The sequence below is a fragment of the Pipistrellus kuhlii genome, unplaced genomic scaffold (assembly GCF_014108245.1).
Source record: "Pipistrellus kuhlii isolate mPipKuh1 unplaced genomic scaffold, mPipKuh1.p scaffold_m20_p_28, whole genome shotgun sequence".
Taxonomy (NCBI): domain Eukaryota; kingdom Metazoa; phylum Chordata; class Mammalia; order Chiroptera; family Vespertilionidae; genus Pipistrellus; species Pipistrellus kuhlii.
This window is the reverse complement of record NW_023425527.1, coordinates 4,634,456-4,655,097: the sequence shown is the minus strand read 5'-3', so window position 1 is coordinate 4,655,097 and position 20,642 is coordinate 4,634,456. Positions and strand designations below refer to the sequence as shown.

Below are 20,642 nucleotides of genomic sequence, written 5' to 3'. Positions count from 1 at the left end.
GGGGCCCCCTTCTGGAGCGCCGGGCTCCCGCACTCCTCCCCTCCTCCCGGCGCGGGGCCGGGGCCGGCTTGCATTTCAATCAGACACCGCAGGTGCCGGCGGGGGCTGATCCGAGGGCGAACCAGGGGGTCCTCCGACCGGCCGGCGGAGCCGGGTTCCGGGGACCCTGCGGCGCCCCCCCTCCCCGGGCCCGGAGAACCCGCAGGTCGCGAGTGGGAGGGGAGGGGGGGAGTCACCGCCGTGACGCGGCCGCCTCTGCGGGAAAACGCCGCGTCCCGGGCACTGCACCAGCCGCGGGGAAGGGCTGCGTCCCGCAGGGAAGCCGCGGGAGCCCGGGGGTTTGGGGTGGGGGTGGGGGTGAGAGTGGCGCTCTCGCTTTTGGGGAGACCGGTCCCCCCGCCCCCTGCTGCAAGTTGCCCCGTGGAGGGGAGCCGGGGCAGCTCTCCTCCGAGCGCCCCCCAGAAAGTTTGCCCGCGCAGGCAGGGGAGGGGGCACTCACGTCCTCGGGCGCCGCCGGCGGCCGCGCGTCGGCCTCGGGTCCCAGCTCCTCGATGCGCTCCGCCTCGGCGCCGGCGGCCACCGCGGGGCCCGGGCTGGGGTGCTCGCCCATGCCGGAGCGGGGCCCCCCGGGGGCGGCGGCGGCTGCGGCTCCGTCCGGGCGCCGGGCTAACTTTGCGCCGCGGCGGCCGCGCCGCTCCGGGGGCTCGGTGCGCGCCGCGCCGCCTCCGCGCCCGCCCCCGCCCGCATGGCCCCCGCGCCGCTCGGAGCGCCCGCCGCGGCCGCAAACTTCTCCGCCGCCTCCGCTCGGCCCCGCTCCGGGCTCCGAAGCGAGGGCGCCCTTGGGCCGGCCCAGCGCCCGGCTCCCCGCGCTCTCTGCCCGGCTCCCGCGCCCCCGCTCCGCGCCCGAGTCTCCTCCTCCCCGCGGGCGGGGGCGGGGCTGCCCGGGGGCCGCGGCGCCCACTCCCCCCTCCCGGGCCGCCGCCGCCCGGGCCGAACGGGTGAGAGCGCCGCGGCGCGGGAGGGCGGAGGGCTGCGGCGGGCTTGGCTGGCCGTGGCTGCACCTCCCGGGGCGGGGATGGGGCTGCGCCGTCCCTGGGCCCCTCACCGCCCGCCTCCACCCCTCCCTCTTCCCCGGGTCCGGTTCCCCTCTGCACCGAGCCGGGCCGAGTCCCAGTGCGGGGCCCGCTGCCCTAGACCCACCGGGCTAACGGTTCGTTGGAGGCAGTGGATGCGGGAAGAGAGGCAGGACGTTTCACTAAGTTGGCAACGCCAGGGTTAACGGAAAGTGACCTGGGGGACGGATGCTGAGAGGGGGCGATCCCCTCACCCCGACTCTCTCCACTGAGGGCGCAGACTTTGGGAGGCCAAGGGAGGCCCAGCATTTAGGGATGGGAGAAGTCAGATGGGGAAGCTCCGGCCCGGACCCCCACCCTGAGCCTTGCCCTCCCTCCATCCAGGGCTACAGGACAGTACCCTGGCCTCATTGGACCAGGTGGCCAAAGGGGAGCACCGGAAATGCTCCATCTGGGGAAGGGGGGGTTGTTAAATTAGAGCAAGCAGGAACGAAGTTAGAGCAAAGGAATAGGGGGTATTTTAAAGAAGAAAAAAATGGGTGCTGTTTCCTCTGCAGGAGAGACCTGCCAGAAGGGACTGTCTCCCCCCAAGCAGAGGCTCCGCCTGGAAACCGCGCCAGGGCCAGTGCTGGCGGGGACCGGCCGTGCCCACTTCCCCAGGAGGACTCATTCCTGGTGATGTCTCACAGTCACCCCCAGCCCCCCACGGAGGCTGTCTCCTGCCACTCCTCTTCCTTCTTCTCACTCACCACCCACCCAGCCACCCACTCGCGCCGGCCCTTGCTCCCTCTCAGAAACAGGCTCTTCTCCAATAATGAGAATTGCAATTAACGTGCTCATATGTCCCCGAAGCAAACACATGGCCCCGGCAGCCCCACATCCAACCTGTGGCCATCTCCCTGACAATGGCTGCTCCCCCTTCAACGCCGAAAAGGAAATTAACTTCGCTCTAATTAGGTGAGTTTGCGGCAGACACCCATATTCATCTCGGCTTCAGCAAGTGTGATCATCTCAACTATTTTTGCTTCTCACCACCCTCCCCCATCTCTACTCCACTAACAAGTCAAGATCCTGCCAAGATTTTCCTTGTAAATAAAACTGTCTGCTTAGGGTGTGATTTTGAAAACAGCCTTCGGGGGACAGGAGAGAGGCTGACTCCTTTGCGGAGTGAAGACCCAAAAGAGGAGAGGGGGCTTGGGGCCCCGGGTCCTGTCACTGCCTCCCCCCACTTCCTGATATCCTGGGCCTGACTCCTGGGGCGCTGGCTGGAGACGGGGCAGGGAGCAGGTGGTTGCAGGGGAGGGGAAGAAGCATTCTGAGAGGGGTTGGGCACTCTTGTGTTCCAACCCCAGCTGTCCTTTATTTTATTTTTTAAAACAGATTTTAATTGATTTCAGAGAGGAAAGGAGAGGGAGAGATAGAAACATCACTGGTGAGAGAGAATCATTGATTGGCTGTCTCCTGCATGCCCCCTACTGGGGATGGAGCCCGTAACCCAGGCATGTGCTCTTGACCGGAATCGAACCCGGGACCCTTCAGTCCACAGGCTGATGCGCTATCCACTGAGCCAAACCAGCTAGGGCCCGAGCTTCCCTTTAGAGCACATGTGTCAAACACAAGGCCCGCGGGCCAAATCCGTCCCGCCAGGCCTTGCAATGTGGCCCGCACCGCGCTGTCATCACTGCACTCCGCTGCGTTTCCATCACAATGACAGTTTATGACTGTTCAGTAAACCATTCGGCCCGCGATTTAGGCTGGATTTTAGATTTTGGCCCCTTCTCTGATTGAGTTCGACACCCCTACTTTAGAGTCTGCCTCTTCTCCAGCCCAGGGACAGCTCTTATGCACACCTTCCCTTCTGCCATCCCTCTGGTGGGGGGAACCTCAGCAGGCTCAGCTCAGTCCCCGAACATGGACTGTGCTCCTCCGAAGTCCCAGTGCCAGAGCTTTGGGAATGCAGAGGCTGATAAGGCCCGCACCCCGCCCTGCAGACACTGTGTAACTGGGGTTGACAGCCAGGAAAGCCCAGGCATAGAGAAACCCGAAGGAGGGAGTCCCTGCAGGTCCAAGAGAGCTTCCTAAGGATATGCCCCAGAACCAGGCAACGTGGGGAAGCTGGGGGGTTGGGGGGGGAGGCATTCCAGGTAGAGGGAATGGCATAGGCAGAGGCTGGGCAATGGGGAGCCATCGAAGGATTGTGAGCAAGAGAGCAAGAGAGTAACGTTTAAGAAGATCCCTTGGGCTGCAGTGCAGAAGAGAGAGAGGAGGGAAGGGGGCCTGACTATAGGGAGATGGAGATGCCATCCAGGTAAGAGATCACCAAGGCAGCAGCAGTTGGAATCAAGGAGTGAGGGAGGATCTGAAAAGCTTCCAGAAGGCTATCTCGTTCTCCATCTGCCCTCGGAATAGCTCACCGCACCTTGGCAGACAGCGTTTCCACAGGTCTCCTCGGACAGAATTTCCGGCCTCTCGCCGAAGCCTCTGTGCAGGAGACCACGTCCCTTTCTCCGGCTCCTGCTGGGAGGAGGAGGCCACCGGGACTTGGAGACCGTTGTGCCAGCCAGCATCCTCCGTGACCCGGAGGCCACTCTGTCCCCTTCTGCTTTCAGTGTCGCCTCAGCCTCTGTCCACCCTTGGGGCCCCTGGGGAATTTGCAGCACAACCCACTCCCAGCAGGCAGTGGGACCGGGGCCTGACCCCCTAGCCCCGAAGCCTCTGGGGGGATACAGTGGCCAGGCTGTCGGATAGCTTTGGTCCCCCTCCAACCTGCGGACCAGCGTCCTGTGCCATATCAGAGACAGAGGACAGAGGAGGGAACGGGCATGGAGCCTCCTCCCCCTCCCTTGTGGGGCCCCGGGGTGACTGTCCACAGGCTGTGCCTTCAGAGAACCCTGGTCTGGTGAGAGGGACAGCCAGCGAGGGCTGATCGGCATTTATACCCGCTCTTCATTATGTAGGCGCTCTCTCCCTTGACCTCTTTGAAAGTTCCTGTCAAGACACTCTTCTCAATCAAGGCGGAGCAGGCCGACAGCCTGGGGGAGCAGTTCAAACTCCGAAGGGCCAAACGCAGTCAGTAGGGGTTCAGGAGCATGAATCTTAAAAGACAGGAGCGGCGTGGACAGTGTGGAGGGACAGTTCTGGGCGGAGGGAAACCCCGCAGCAAGGGCACCAAGACAGGACGGCGTGGCTGGGGTGGGCACAGCGGGGAGGGAGCCAAAGCGGAGATGGCCTAGTGGATAAGGACCATGTCACCAAAGTCCTTGAGTTCCTGCCGCAGGGAGATTGGACCTCACTCGGTGGGCGATGAAGGAGCGGCATTTTAGGAAGATTAAGTTGGCAGTGGCTCAGGAGTGCAATTTAACTAACACGCTGCAAGGGCCCATTATGTGCCAGCCCCTGGCGGAGGGGCTGAGAATACAAAGGCAGTGAGACCCAGGCCCTGGCCTCTGGGGAGAAAATGAGATAATCCTCTAATTCCAGTCGAAGGAGGGAGGGAAGGAGGGAGAGAGGGGCCCGCTGTGTGGGGCTGAGTCTCTAAGATGCACCCACCACAGCACAGAGTGGGTTTTGTGTTGCTGTGTTTTCAGGATCTGATGTTCTGGACCTGGGGGCTGCCACTGGTGAGCCAGGAAAAGGAAAGCCAGAAGGAGCCTCCGGGAGAGGGAGGGGGCGGTGAGGGGAGCGGAGGAGTTTGTTTGTGGACAATGTGAGCTAATGAGAAGCCGGGGAAGAAACATTAAGGGCTGTAATTATGACTCCCTAAACAGTGGTGAGTGTGTGTGTGAGTGTGTGTGTATGAGAGAGAGAGAGAGAGAGAGAGAGAGAGAGAGAGAGAGAGATTCCTCCAGAACCTCTCCCTTTGGTCCTTTTTCAACAAGAGTATCCCATTCTGATGTCTCCCTCAGCCTGGCCCACACCCTCCAGGGCTCTTTCCCAGAAGCAAACCCTAAACTGACCCTGACAGTCCCCTCTCCCCACGCGGAGCCCCAGTCTCTGAGAAACCTGCAAACACCCCTGAGAAGCCTGCAAACAACCCCAAGCTGCCGCCTCGCCTGCCTGAGATGAAGACATGAGCTATTTTTGACTGAGATCCAAGCCTCGGCCCTGAATTCTTTTGTCTTCCAGGAATCCCCAGTCATGTTTGAAGTCTGCAAGTCCAAACAGCAGAGGAGACGGTGCTTGGAATCCAACCAGCCTCCATGCCCGGCCCCGGCATTCCTCCATTCTCCCCACCGTCCTCAGGATCAAACGGCACACGCGGCTGAACAGAACGTCCCCCCTTCCTTTCGTCTCTTCCTTTGTCACCCCAGGGCCCCCACTTTTCTGAGTGACTTAAATCATGGCTGAGAGACATCTAGGTTCACAGACACCAAGCCTTTTCAAAGAGAGGGGCGGGAACCCAAAAAAGCAGCTCAGGAAAGCAGAGGAAACTGTCCCAGGTTCAGTGTGGAGCCAGTCACATGTTCAGGGGAACGATCAGCTGCTCTGTGGGGTCTCATCTTCCTTCCTTGTCATCTCCCTGGGGCTTGGCTGGTCCCAGGGTTTCATGTTTGCATCCTCCAACACTCTGCGATCTTGGGTTATGCTACAGGTAGGTCTGGTCTCCAGGGTAAACAGTCTGTTAGATCGTGTGCATCACTTTGCTAAACCCTACTCCTCCACCAAACCTTCCCTCAGCTTTCCACTCCAAAGAGACCACGCCTACCTCTGATCACTATTTTCACTTGACCTTGCATTATTAACGTTTTAGATTCCTTAAATGAGAATGTATATGCCTACAAGGAGAGATATTGCATATATATATATATATATATATATATTTTTTTTTTTGGTTAATCCTCACCTGAGGATATTTTCCCATTGATTTTTAGAGAGAGTGGAAGGGATAGGGAGAGGTAGAAACATTGATGTGAGAGAGACACATCGATTGGTTGCCTCCCCCAAGGGCCAACCAGGGCTGGGGATAGAGCCTGCAACCCAGGTACATGCCCTAGACTGGAATCAAACCCGCGACCCTTTAGTCTGCGGGCTGATGCTCTATCCACTGAGCCAAACCGGCCAGGGCTGGCCTGTTCGATTTTGCATCCACGGTAATGCACACAGGAGCTGAACAAATGTCTGTTTCATGAAAAACAGAGCATTGTCTCTTGATCCGACATGGTCTAATTACCTAGTTATTACTCTTGGCCCCTTGCAAGAAACAAGTTTCGAGTTACGGAGAAAGGGTTCTTCTACGTAATAAAAATACAGCCGTGCACCTGCTGTCTTCATTACAAAGCTCTTCCGCGCGTCATTGCAGCTCAGCCTCAAAAAGCAGGCCTGTGTGAGGCACGCCGAATAGGTACAATAGCCTTCATGTTACAAATGGGGACCCTAAGCTCCCTGGGCTGGGAGTGACTCCATTGCTGTCATCAAATTTCTTATCCTAAGGGTCAAAGTCAACAGTCCCTGATGCCTGAGTGCCCGTGGCCCTGAGCTCGGCCTGCAGCGGCTTTCTCCCCGGGCCACCAGCAGGCTCACCCAGAGCCCCCAAGCGGGGCTTGCCCGCTGCAGGCTGGTGTGAGCCAGAAGGCGGGGGCTGTCTCTGGCGTAAGTCTGTTTATTTGCTTTGTTTCTCATAAGCTACCTGTGCAATCAGTGACCCTAGAAGGAGGGTGAACAGTGAGCTTCCACCCACCACGTAGGGGCCCTGCACGAGGGTGTTCACAAAGCCGTGTGGAATGAGAGAACCGAAGGGCGTCTGGGAGGGCCACGGGCAACTTGCCACGAGGCTCTCGGTCAACTTCTCCTCTAGAATGGACGCTCCACGAGGGCCCTGCCTTGGTTTTGCTTGCTTAGAGCAGTGCCTTGGACTCCTAGGACCGTTCTCGGCACGTGAAGGTCCCCAAAAAGCGGCTGCTCCGTGAACAGACCTGTTCCATTTCTCCTCTCCAGGCCCAGGGAAGGCCTCCCAGAGATCAGAATCCCTGGGAAGCCTGCCCGGCATCTTGCCAGATAGGGCTTCCTTAGGACCGCCTTTTAGGAAGAATATCAGCTAACCCAGCACCTGCTCCGTGAGGGCTATGGGGAAGAATGCCTGGGGGTCCCCGAGGCAGGCTTTCAGAGGAGGACATACAGCAGCAGCAGCAGCAAGCATCCTGGAGCTCCACTTCCAGTGTGGCAAGTGGCAACCAGCGCCAGGGGCCCGCCCTGAGCAGAGATGTGGCAGCAGGAGCAGCGGCAGCAGGAGCCGCTGGGGAGCGCCAGGCTGAGGAGTGAGGCAGCGGGCACTCGAATCTGCCACCTCCACCTCCCAGCCACACAGCCCGAGCGAGGCGGTGAGAACTTCTGGGTGCGCATTGTAAATACCATCTGTCACCCGCCGGCCCAGATGCGGCTTTCCTCCCGGGGAGGGAAACACGCTTTATTATCGATGCAGAAGGCACCCTACTTAGGCGCCATCAGAAAAGGGAAAGAGGAGCCCGGAAGAGCCAGGACTCCAGAGACCTGCTCCTCTGATAGCAGCTGGTCCGGAGGCCATGGCCATCACCTTCCTGGGGAGTGAGGAGGCCTCATTCTGTCCCCTCCCCTCGCCCCCTTCCCTCTCTGCTTGCTGTGTGACCTTGGGCAAAGTATCTCATCCCTCTGGGCCTCCGTTTTCTTATCTGCAAACGCAGAGGTTGGACTAGATGGCCGAGGCATCGCCTCCAGCTCTAACACCCCCTCGGCATGGCTCAGACCCTTCTCCTTCCTGCCACTGGCCCAGAGCCCATTCGCTTCCCATCAGCCCTTCCACTGAGGCTGGACCGGGGAACCAGACCTGGATGGCAGACCTGGGTTCCTGTCCAAGCTCCGGCACCATTTAGCCGTGTGATCCTGGGCAAGGCCCTCTTTCCTGACCCCGGTCCTATCTTGTGGGAAACTAGGTGGGACTAGGAGATTCCAGTAGGAGACCCATCTCCATATCCCACGATCTCCAATCTTCCCTTCCAAAACACTGCCGATAAATATCGGAACGAGCTGAGATGAATGAGACACAGTCTCTGCCCTCGCTGAGCTCTGAGTCGGGTGGAGACATGCTTGAAAAACCTGCAGGTCGCCCAGCCGGCGTGGCTCAGTGGTTGAGCATTGACCTATGAACCAGGAGGTCACGGTTCGATTCCCGGTCAGGGCACAGGCCTGAGTTGTGGGCTCGATCCCCAGTGTGGGGTGTGCAGGAGGCGGCCAATCAATGATTCCCTCTCATGGTTGATGTTTCTATCTCTTCCTCTCCTTTCCTCTCTGAAATCAATAAAAAATAAATAAAAAAAAACCCTGCAGGTACAATATGCTAGGCTCTGAGTTGAGTAGAGATGTATGCAAAGCGTGCGGCATAGAGGGGGGTCCACGTAGTTGGTGCTGGAACTGAATCCTAAAGGACCAAGTAGGAGTCCACCAGGTGGATGAGGCTTCATGTGTTCAAGTCAGAGGGAGCTGCATGGACTTAGGGAAGTAGAAACTGTGTGAAGCTGCAGAGAAACTGCCTGTGCCTTGTTAGGGCGACGGTGACATTTGGGGGTCCTTGCACTGACTGCTTCCTCTCCCTCCCCTTAGGAGCCATCCAGCTCTCCCTGGATGGAGGTAAGGGAGCTGAGGGTTGATGGCTCTTCCTGGCTTCCCTGTCCATAAAGCAAATCACCAAACAGAGAAGAGACTAACAGGTGTCTCCCTCCCCATCTCCTGCTTTTATCTGTTCTCTGAGTTAATGTCAGTGAAGCAGTCTGGAAATGGAGGGCTGTCTCAGGTCACCCCAAGGTGACCCCAAATTCCCCAGCCTTGTACATCTTCAGGCTGAGTCAAAGGAGGAACATGGCTTTGTGCAGGGTGGGGCCCAGCGGCCGGCTGGCCGGCTGGCATGGGCAGTCTGGGTTTGCTGGGCATCCTCCTGTGTGTGGTCAGACACGTGGTCTCGCCTACAGCTGTGGCAGCCCGTGTGGCTCCTCGGGGAGCTGTCCAAGTCCTCTGCAGAGAAGTGGGGTTAGCCTGTCCCTTCTCCGTGAAGGACATCCTGCAACGGAAATGTGCTTTCCCCCGGCCTCTCGGTGCGGTTGCTGCAGCTCTGGTCTGCAGCCCACACGCCTGCTCTGCATACTCCAATGTACACGTGAACAGGAGAGAGGAGAAACGCATGCATCCAAGACATCCATTAGCTGAGAGCAGTCTCACAGGCTGAGAACCCTGGGGTTAGCCAGGCTCGGGGAAGGCCTGCGAAGTGCCGGTAGCTTTCTGCTGGCTTGGCTTGCTGCAACAATTTATATCCCGGAAAACGGGGCTGCGAGTCAGGAAAATACCAGAAATGCTGAAAGGACAGTCACATTTGTCAGATGGCTCTCGGGGCATGACTGCATTTGCAGAGGGATGGGTCTGCAGGGGGAGGGCCTCTCACTGGAGAGCAAAGCGGTCCCCTGAAGGCTCATTCATTATCCTGGGCTGTGTCAGGAGGAGGGTGGGGGCTTGAAGCACACCCACCCACGCCTGTCCTCTTCCCAGAACTGTGAGGCTGTGATTGCCTGAGGTTGAAGTGGCGTTTGGGATCGGATCTCCCGCAACATGCCGAGCTTTGCTTCTTTAGACACCTGCTACCTGTGTCTTCTTTCCCAGCTGAGGCTGATGGGTCTGTCCTCCCAGCTGCCAGCTGTCGTCCCCTCTCCCGAATGTAACTGACCGCACTCAGTCCATTATACGGTGTGGGCTCTTGTGTGCACGCTATTGTGTCCCCAGGGCTGAGCTGGGAGGCAGTAGGAAGGAGGCTGGGAGTGGGCAAGTGGGTTTGAAAATATAAATAACTGGAAGGGCATTTAAAGTGATTTGCTACAGAATGTTCAAGAACTCATTGTTTTTGCCCGGCAACCAATGCTTCTGCCTTTGTCTTCCTCCTGGAAACCACAGATCGCCAGTGGTGGGGGCCATGTCCGGCTTGGCTCTGCCATGGACTGCAGGTGGATTGGAGGTCCTGGCCTGAGCCACCCAGATGCCCCGAAAAGCCTTGGTCACAGGGCAGGCAGGCTGAGGGGGGGTAGGGGTGGGCAGTCAACATAAAGATACGGCTCCTGCAGGCCCTGTGATGCCCTGTTACCAGTGGTCAGTGCCCTCTGCCCTGCCGAGGGACAGCATCCCCATGGCAGCAGCAGGCTGTGGTCCTGAGAGTGCCCACACATTAGAGGCCTGTAATTATTTGTCCGTTTGTTGAAACTTCTGTGTCATGTCATGACCTCCATAAGGATAGGATGCCTCTGTAATCGTCTCACTTTCTCTCTTTCCTAAGACCGTGCTGTCAGTGCGGCAACGAGGGTTTAGTGGAAAACACACATATTTACTCTTGCAGACCTCCGTTTGCAGCTGGCAAGATAACCTTCAGTCCACTTAGGCTCACGGAGACTCGTCTCCTTGGATTTAAGTGAGGCTAATTGTGACACATCTTGCTAGGAAGTGGGTGAAAGGATGGGATAGTGCCTGGCAGAGAGTAGCTCTGGGTAATATCAGTTCCCCTTCCTTTTCCCCGGATACTCAGTACAGTGTTGAATAAATGAATAAATTATTTCAGAAATGAATACACTTTGGCATCTTTCTTGGATACATTTACATTCCAAAAGGCCCATATATTGCAGCCTTTTTTTTTTTTTTTTTTTTAATCTAACACCAAATAACCAAATTGGCCGTTTACAGCAAGAGGCTAACGTGGTTTCCAACAGTTGGAGGAGAGCCTCTGTTGATTTTTAAAGGAAAATACAAAGAAACTCCCTTGGGAAGCAATGGCGGCACAGGACTTTGTATTTGACCTGTTCCATCGTTCCCCTCCATGTAAGAGGCACACAGTTGGCGCCTTAGTGCACAAGGAAGGCTTGGCCTTCTGAGTGGCCTTGGAGTTGCAGGACTGGCTGGGAACCACATGAAGTCCTGGAGCCACAGTGGCCTCTAGTGGTCAATAACCGCCACAACACCTCGCAGCGCTGCCAGACACACAAAGCCCAGGGGGAACAGGTTCCCTGAAGTGCCCTGGACCAGCTCAGGGTACAGCCGCCAGGGCAGACTTCCGGGGCTGTGGTCATGTCTGGGAAATAACAAACAATACACTTTTCAAGGAATGCTTTTCTGAACGTGTTAGCCATTGCAGCCACATTTGTTTCTTAAAATTCAGTAGGCATCAGTCAATTAATGGGGTCTAGGGCGGCAATGATCTCAGGCCGCTAATGTCACAAAGAGAAACCAGGCATTCACCACCTCCGAGGGAAGTACACAGCACCCGCGATGAAATGTTTTTGTCAAAGTCTTGAAACTGAGTCCGATTAAGTCTCTGGATCTAACCACCAATTTACAGGACACAAATTGGTACTGGTTAACAGAAATAAATTCAGAGAGGAATTATGTTGAACAACACTGCAGGCAGGGATGCGATTAGAAAAATCCAGACTGTGGAAAACTCTACTAGACAAATGACCAGTTTCTTCAGGGATAAATTGCCAAGGAGAGAGGAGAAGAGATCAACTTTCTTTTGGATCTTGATTTAAATGAAGAGAGAGAGAGAGAGAGAGAGAGAGAGAGAGAGAGAGAGAGAGAGAGAGAGAGAGAAAACAAACAACCTTGTCTAGACAGTTAGAAAAATCTGAACACTGTATATTTGACCTTAAGAATTTTTTTTTTTTTACTGTGAAGATGATATTATGGTTGTTAATTTTCTAAAGATCCCCCCTATTTTAGAGGCATGCACTAAAATACTTTAAAACAAAATGATGTGCTAAGATTTCAAAATAATTTGTGTGGGTGGGGGAGCAGATGGAACAGGACTGACCATGTGGGTCACTGCTGGAGCTGGGTGATGGGCATATGAGGACTAAGAGCTTTACTTTTGTTTATTAGAGAGAGCCCACAGCTGACTCCGTTGAAAGCTTTATTCTGCCTTGGCTGGTGTGCTCAATGGTTAGAGCATCGGCCCGGGAGCCAAAGGGTCTTGGGTTCCATTCCTGTACCTGGGTTGCAGGTTCAATCCCCCATCCCCAGCTGCAGGGCATGGGTGAGGCAACCAATCAATGTGTCTCTCTCACTTTGATGTTTCTCTCTCTCTCTCCCCTTGTCTCTCTATCCCCCAGTCTCTCTAAAAATCAGTGGAAAAAATATCCTCAAGTGGGGATTAACAAAAAACAAACAAACAAACAAATTCTGTTGCCTTTATGAGAAAACGGGATCTTATTATTTGACAACTTCTGTAGTACCGTAAGGTGTGTCAGAGATTGCTTCCACTGGCACACCTGAGCAATAAGGCCAAATCAGATGATTATGCTTAAAATATATATATATATATATATATATATAATTAATATTTTACAGAGAGGAGGAAGGGAGAGAGATAGAGAGCTAGAAATGTCGATGAGAGAGAAACATTGACCAGCTGCCTCTTACACACCCCCTACTGGGGATGTGCCCGCAACCAATGTACATGCCCTTGACTGGAATCGAACCTGGGACCTTTCAGTCCGCAGACCGAGGCTCTACCACTGAGCCGAACCGGTTTCGGCGATGACTATGCTTTATAGCAGTACCATTTGAACGAGCTTGTGTGCTTTTCTTTTCTCTTTGGTAGTAGGGTGGAAGAGGCTGAGAACTAGTGGGCAAATCTCCTAAGGCAGATTTTCCTAAATTTTTGACATATGTGTACCCCTTCTATAATTTTTGTAACGCTGAGTTACCCCTCATACTCATGAGAACGTAGAATTAGGCGCAGCTAAGCATGGTGCAGTGCATATCCCCACCAAACTCCGGTGCAACGCGTACCCCCACCAAACTCTTCCCGTACCCCTGGGGGTACTCGTACCACACTTTGGGAAACACTGTCTTAAGGGACCGCTTTGACTCGGGGGACTCCGTTGCTCCCATGCTCTCTGCAATCTCCACACTATCTTCACGATCTCTCTCCTTAGCCATACTGCTGACTCACAACTGCCCAACAGAAGCCTTTGGACATCAGAGAGCATCAGCAAGTGCATAGGTGGGCTCAGCACCTTTCCTCCTTTCTCACCTCATGCTCTCCCCTGCCACCCGCTTACATAAGCACAGCTGTATCAGCAGCCCGCCAGCTGCCAGCTCTCCGAGAAGACACATGGTGCTTTTCTCTTTCTGGCTAAAAATAAGTCCCAGGCTCTCCTGGGTATCTGCAGGTGGTGTGCTCGAGTTTTCTTAGGATGCTCCAACTCAGAAATGCGGGGTTGCTTGCACCGAGTCTGTGGCAGAAGCTCCGCTCCGTCCCTGGGGAAATGGTCATAAGCAAAATCAAAGCGGAAAGGAGCTTAAGGTTGGTCCCTTAAGGCTGTTGCTGACTGGGTACTAACCTCAATCATGGCATCTGGCAGAGGGCGTGGGTTCAAGTCTCACTCCTGCTACTTAGCTGGGTCTGTGGCTGGTTATTCAAACTCCTTTAGCCATAGTTGCTATATTTAAAATGGAAATGATGGTCATACCACACATTGGTTATGATCATTAAATATGTGAAAGGGCCTTAGCCGGTTTGGCTCAGTGGGTAGAGCATCAGCCTGCGGACTCAAGGGTCCTAGGTTCAATTCTGGTCAAGGGCATGTACCTTGGTTGAGGGCACATCACCAATCGGGGGTGTGCAGGAGGCAGCTGATCAATGTTTCTCTCTCATGGATGTTTCTAACTCTTTCCCTCTCCCTTCCTCTCTGTTAAAAAATCAATAAAATATATTTTAAAAAACATGTGAAAGAAACTTTGGAAATGGCTCTATAAAATGTGATGATTCCCTCCCCCCACTGTTTTTTTTATTATACTCTCCCACCTACCAACAGGCTCTTACTTATGCATTCCCTCAACAAATATCTGAGCAGTTACCATGTGCCAGGTACTCTGCTAAGAGCTAAGAGTAAAGCAGTGAGAAAGAACAGACCAAAATTCTGCCCTCATAGAGCTTACAGTGTTGAAGAGACAAAGGACAACAAAATTATATAAAAGAATAGCATATGTAAGATGGTGATAAGTGCTGTAGAGAAAATTAAAGCAAGAACACAGGATAGGAAGTACCTGTATGAGGCGAGATGGAAGTTTTGAATGCGGTAAAAGGGAAGACCTCATTGAGAAGGTGACATTGGATTAAGACCCTGAAGGAGATAGGGGGTAAGGCATGTGAATATGTGGGAGATGAGCATTTCTGGCAGCGTTAAAAGCAAGTGCAAAGGCCCTGGGGTGGAAGCATACCGCATACATTCCAGGAACTGAAGGATATCACAGTAGATAGAGAAAAGTGAGGGGAGGAGATAAAACCAGAGAAGTAATGGATGAAGTCATGCAGGGCCTTGTCAGTCTTTTTTTTTTTTTAAACTATGGCTTTTATCTAAATGAGATGAGAAGCCACTGGGAAGTTCTGAGCCGGGGAACAGCAAGTGACATTTTAATAGAACCAGCTGGGCTGTGTTGAGAAAAGCCTCAACAAGGGCAAGATGAAAGAAGGAAGGCTTTGAAGACATATATATATATATATACACACACATCCTGAATTTAATTTCTAGGGACAAAAACTACAATGTCTAGATGAGCAATATACTGGGTAGTATTAATGGAAGAAAAAGAAAAAAAGTTACTGAACTTGAAGACAGTAATAGGAGCTCAAATGAAATACAGAGGGGAAAATGAAAATATTAATAAGAGTATCAGTGAGCAGTGGAAAAACATCAAGCATATATAGTCTCAGAAAAAGGTGGGGAACAGAAAAAATATTGGAAGGCATAATGGTTAAAATTCTGAATTTGCTGAAAACTGTAAATGCACAAGAACCTCAATAAATCCTAAGTGCAAAAATATGAAGAAAAAGACACAAAGGTACTTCCTAATTAGATAAATTAAAACCAGTTATAAAGATAAAACCATAAAAGCAGCCTGTGGGAAAAGACACATTATGTACATTGAAATAAAAATAAGACAGCAGTTATAAACAGAAATAGTGCAAACCAGGAGGTGGTGGAGCAAGATCTTTACAATGCTGAGAAACACACACACTGTGACACTCGAACAGAAGGCGACATAAAGACTTTCGAGATACACAAAAGCTGAAAGAATTCATCACCAGCGGCCCTGCACCCTGGGACATGTTTAAAGAAGACATTCAGACAGAAGGAGAATGATACCAAATAGAAATCTGGCTCTTATATAAAGGAACAGAGAACACCAGGAGTAACAGATGGGTACTTAAGTATGGGTCTTTTTTCTTACTTAAACACCTTTAAAAGATAATCAATTTCTTAAAACAAAAATAATAATAGTGAACCATGTGATTCATAATAATTATCACATGTGAAAGTAAAATATATGATGACAATAGCCCAAAAGCTGAGAGGAGAGAAATGGAAGTATACAGTTGTAAGAACCTTATCTGATATAATAAAAGCCCAATATGCAAAATGACTAAAACGGAGGAACGACTGACAGAACGACTGGTCACTATGACATGCACTGACCACCAGGGGGCAGACACTCAATGCAGGAGCTGCCCTAGCCCACAGGCCTCAGACCAGCCAAGGCGGGTACCCCCCCCCCCCCCCCCCCCGCCTGATTGCCCAGTTGGTTGCTCCATGGAGGGAGGCAACTGGCAGTAATGGCAGGGGGTGGGGCCAGAAAGCGGGTGATGCCAGGCTGGCTAAGGTGGGTGTCAGTGGGGGGCCCAGATTGCCGTGCCAGTCACCCCACAGATCGGCCCTGATCGCCAGCCAGGCCTAGGGACCCTACCCGCGCATGAATTTCGTGCACTGGGCCTCTAGTATAATATAATATGTGAAATATATAATATCACTTGAAGACAGATGCAAATAAGCTAAATATATATATCATAAAGCTTAAAGCAACCAGTAAAATAAAGCAAAGAGATATTGTTAGATTTGATAAAAAAAAAAAAACCTACAACCCTCTTATATGAAATTTATAAGAAATTTATTTCAAATATAAGTGCGGGCTAAAAGTAAATTTCAATTCTACATATTTTATTTTTAGATAATTGAAGAGGAGGGAACACATTTTCAACTAATTCTAAGAGCTCAGCATTACCCTGACCAAAATCAGAAAAAGAAGTTGTAAGAATATTATACCCCAATATTCTTCATGAATATAGGTTCGCACATTTTTGTTGTTGCTGTCAATCCTCACCAGAGGACATTTTTCCATTGCTCTTCAGAGAAGTGGAGGGGAAAGAAGGAAAGAGAGAGAGAGAGAGAGAGAGAGAGAGAGAGAGAGAGAGAGAGAGAGAGAGAGAGAAACACTGATGTGAAAGAGACACATCAACTGGTTGCCTCTAGCATGTGCTCCAACCAGGGCCAGGGATCGAACCTGCAACCTTTCCGTGTGTAGATCAATGCTCTAACCATTGAATACACTGCCAGGGCAGGTTGGCCGATTCTTAAAATGTTGGCAAATCTACTCCAACATATAGGAGAAGGATAATGCATCATGACCAAACGAGGTTAATCCCAGGAAGACAAAGCAGGTCTAACATTTGAAAATCAATGTCATTTTACCACATTACCAGACAAAAAACAAAAACAAAAACAAAAATAAATAATCTCAAATAGATGCAGAAAATCATCTGACAAAATGCAACATCTGTGCACGACAAAACTCTCAGGTGGTTGCTGCGTTGAGAACGCACCGAAGCTAGGCAAAGGGGGAGAGGCAGGGAGATCAGTCAGAAGCTGTTACAACAATCCCAGCTGGAGGAAGGCCAAGGAATGGGGAGGGAGGGAGAGAAAGAAAGGAGCCAACAAGGATGACTCCAAGATTTTTGGTCTGAGCAACTGGAAGGATACAGTTGCAGTTAATAGTGACGAGGAAGATTGTGCGAGCACCAGGTTTTGGTGGGGCAGATCCAAAGTTGGCTTTTGGACATGTTAAGTTTGAGATGTGGATCCAACATCCATGTGACGTTGTCCAGTAGACAGTAGACATATGAATCCAGAGACAGAGAGAATTCAAATTGAAAGTATTCAGCGTATAGATGGTGTTTAAATTCAGGGAAGCAAATGATTATCACCAAAAAGTCTGAGAAAAGGTAGGAAAAATATCAAGGACGAAAATCTGGAGCCCTCTGTTATTAAATGATTGGGTAGAGGAGGAGAATACAGCAAAGGAGAGGGTGGCCAGTGAGGCAGAAAGAAAATTAAAGAGGGGAGGAGCCATGAAGAGAGTGTGTTTCAAGAAGGAAGCAAATGTGCCAAATGCTCCTGATGAGTGGAAAATGATGGCCAAGTTGCCCCGGCTGCTGTGGGTCAGGTGGTTGAGTGTTGTCCTGTGCACTGAAGGGTTGCCGGTTGGATTCCATTCGGGGCACCTGCCCAGGTTTTGGGCTCAGTTCTGGGTGGGAGGTATTTGGGAGGCAGCCGATGGATGATTCACTCTCATCATTGATGTTCTATCTCTCTCCCTCTCCCCTCCTCTTTGAAAATAAAAAAAAAATAAAAAAATAGGTGAAGTTTGATTTTCTCCCCTTTAAGTATGGACTGGATTTAGTGACTCATTCCCCCCTCCCCCTTAATCTTCATCTGAGAATATGTTTTTATTGATTTTATTTTTAAAAATATATTTTATTGATTTTCTTACAGAGATGAAGGGAGAGGGATAAAGCTAGAAACATCAATGGGAGAGAAACATCACTAGCTGCCTCCTGCACACCCCCCACTGGGGATGTACCCGGAACCAAGGTACATACCCTTGACCGGAATCGAACCTGGGACCTTTCAGTCCGCAGGTTGACGCTCTAGCCACTGAGCCAAACTGGTTTCGGCTGTTTTTATTGATTTTAGAGAGAAGGGAAGAAGTTTCTAACTCTCTATCCCTTTCTCTTTCTCTCTGTAAAAAAAATGGTTTCAGCTGTTTTTATTGATTTTAGAAGAGAATGGAGAGAGAGAGAGAGAGAGAGAGAGAGAGAGAGAGAGAGAGAGAGAGAGAGAGAAACATCGACCAGTTCCTTCCCATAAGCTCCCCGACTCGGAACCAAACCCGCAACCTTTTGGTGCAAGGGACCACACTCCAACCATCTGAGCCATGCAGCGAGGGCGTGACTCACTTCTAACCAATTGGATATAGCAGAAGCAATGTGTGTCCTCTGAGATTAGGACATAAAAGACAATGCGGCTTCCTCCTTGTCCTCCATCTCTGGGTGAAGGGAACTGCCCTGCCACTCAAGCAGCCCGATGGGGAGAGGCCTCTGTGGGGAGAACCCCGGCCTCCCGCCAACAGGCCATGGGAGCGGACATCTTGGAGAGGGACCCCTCAATCCCCGGTCAAGTTTTCAGACGACTGCAGCCATGGCTGGCAGTTTGGCTGCAACCTAATGAGAGACCCTGAACCAGAACCACCCAACTAAACTGCCCCCCAATTTATAACCCACCGAAACCCTGAGATAATACACCTGTATAAGACAAACGTGTCCTATCCCCCCATCTTCCCATTTCTTTAAAAAAAAGTATATATTTTTATTGATTTCAGAGAGGAAGAGAGATAGAAACATCAATGATGAGAGAATCATTGATCGGCTGCCTCCCACAGGCCCCTACTGGGGATTGAGCCCGCAACCTGGGCATGTGCCCTGACCAGGAAATGAACTGTGACCTCCTGGTTCATAGGTCGATGCTTAACCACTGAGCAACACTCATGTCATTATGAAGAGTCCCCATCTTCCCATTACATTATGAAAAGTGCCCTGCCAAACACAACGCACCCCATGAATATACAGTACAGCGCCTCCCTGTCCCAGTATCTCTCCCTGCCTGCCAGAGGTGGTCAGCGCACACATCTGAATTTGCTCGGACCGCACGCTGCTCTGCAGTAAGAGTGCGGCATGCGGGCTCTGAACCGTCTGTGCTGGCCCAGCTCCTGGGACGACTCCTCCAGAGAAATCCTCGGGGCTCCCAGCTGGTCAGTGTGAGAGTCCTATCCTTTCTCGTTTCTGAAATGTTTCCACTTGGGAAAGTGAAGTCAGCTAAGAAGCAAATCTGGCTCTCAGGGCTTTCCCATCTCTGCTCCTGATCGGGGCAGGCCTGCAGGAGGAGAGGACCTGTCAGCGGGCGAAAGCTGAGAAACAAGAGTCCTTTCCCTGGAGTGAGGAGGCAGCTAATAGCATTCAGATATTTTGAGATGAAACTGTTACCATGGGAATGTTTCTCTATTGCTCCCTTAATAATGATGGGTAGAAACAGTGAACAGCGCAGCGCGCAGGATTCTAGAAATAGAGGGAGGGAAGGAAAATGGAGCTGGAAGAACAGGTCCCAAAGAAAGGATTGATTCGCTTAATCAAAGCTGCATTCCGGGAGGATGGGCGTAGTTGCAGGTCAGCAGTTTTTCTCCGAGGGTCAGGATTCCCATAGAGGCTGCAGGTGGGTGATCCTGAGGTGAGTGTGTTTTGGGGGTGTTCTTCAGTATTGCTGGCAGGGGCTAATTCAGTTGCTCTTTCCTTCTAGGGCTTTGTGTATGGGGCAGGGAACCCTGACACCTAACAAATCTTGGTGCTTCTAAACACTTCTCCATTGTCCTGGCAACAGGTCAAAAGGCTGGAGGACCCCCATCCCCCGGGGCCTCAGACTGCACCCTAAAGGGAAAACACATGGGCACACAAACCTTTCATCTCGCAAACCAGGATTTCCTGTGCTTACTGCCCTCCACAAGGGCTCTGAATCACTTATCTTTTTCTTTCTTTCTTTCTTTCTTTCTTTCTTTCTTTCTTTCTTTCTTTCTTTCTTTCTTTCTTTCTTTCTTTCTTAAAAATATATTTTATTGTTTGTTTTTTTACAAAGAGGAAGAGAGAGAGATAGAGAGCTAGAAATGTCAATGAGAGAGAAACATTGACCAGCTGCCTCTTGCACGCCCCCCACCAGGGATGTGCTCGCAACCAAGGTACATGCCCTTGACCGGAATCGAACCCGGGACCTTTCAGTCTGCAGACCGACGCTCTACCACTGAGCCAAACCGGTTTCGGCTATTTTCTTTTCTTTCTTCCTCTCTCTCAGGCTCCTTGTTGTGGGCTCTCCACGGCCCTGGCTACATAGAAAGGCTCTCGCTGGCCAGTAACATGTTTCTCCTCATTCTTTTTCACCAATTGCTGGGCAGGCAGAGCTTCTTAATTTGGGCTTTGAAAGTCACTTCTGGCAAATAGGAACCCTCACTCCCAAAATGTGAATCCCAAAATGTTACAGGGTTCCAGATTGTGATAGAAGACGCTACATCTGCCTTCGACTTATAATTGGGCACATGTTTCCACGGCCAAGTCTACTGAACAGGTGAACACAGCTTTCATGCTGCTTGAGATGAACCCCTGTTCTAAGTCCATTTCAAATTCAGCTGCTATTTTGACATTTAAAAAAATATTTTTATTGATTTCAAAGAGGAAGGGAAAGGGAGAGACATCAATGATGAGAGAGAATAATTGATCAGCTGCCTCCTGCATGCCCCCTACTGGGGACTGAGCCCTCAACCTGGGCATGTGCCCTTGATCAGAATTGAACCCAGGTCCCTTTAGTCCTCAGGTGGACACTCTATCCACTGAGCCAAATGAGGAAATTCCTTCAA

The 20,642-nt window shown here is 51.8% G+C and overlaps 1 protein-coding gene across 5 annotated transcripts in view; it reads right to left on the bottom strand.

Annotated features, from left to right (window-relative positions):
* Positions 1–739, bottom strand: part of RHBDL3 (rhomboid like 3) — a 56,344-nt gene extending 55,605 nt beyond the window's left edge. For all 5 annotated transcript variants that reach the window (XM_036454297.2, XM_036454300.2, XM_036454298.2 and 2 more), the window contains exon 1: positions 500–739. In XM_036454297.2, coding sequence (XP_036310190.1) covers positions 500–610 — 111 coding nt within the window. In that variant the 5' untranslated portion in view covers positions 611–739. The remainder of the gene's footprint in view (positions 1–499) is intronic.
* Between the last annotated feature and the right edge of the window lie 19,903 nt (positions 740–20,642).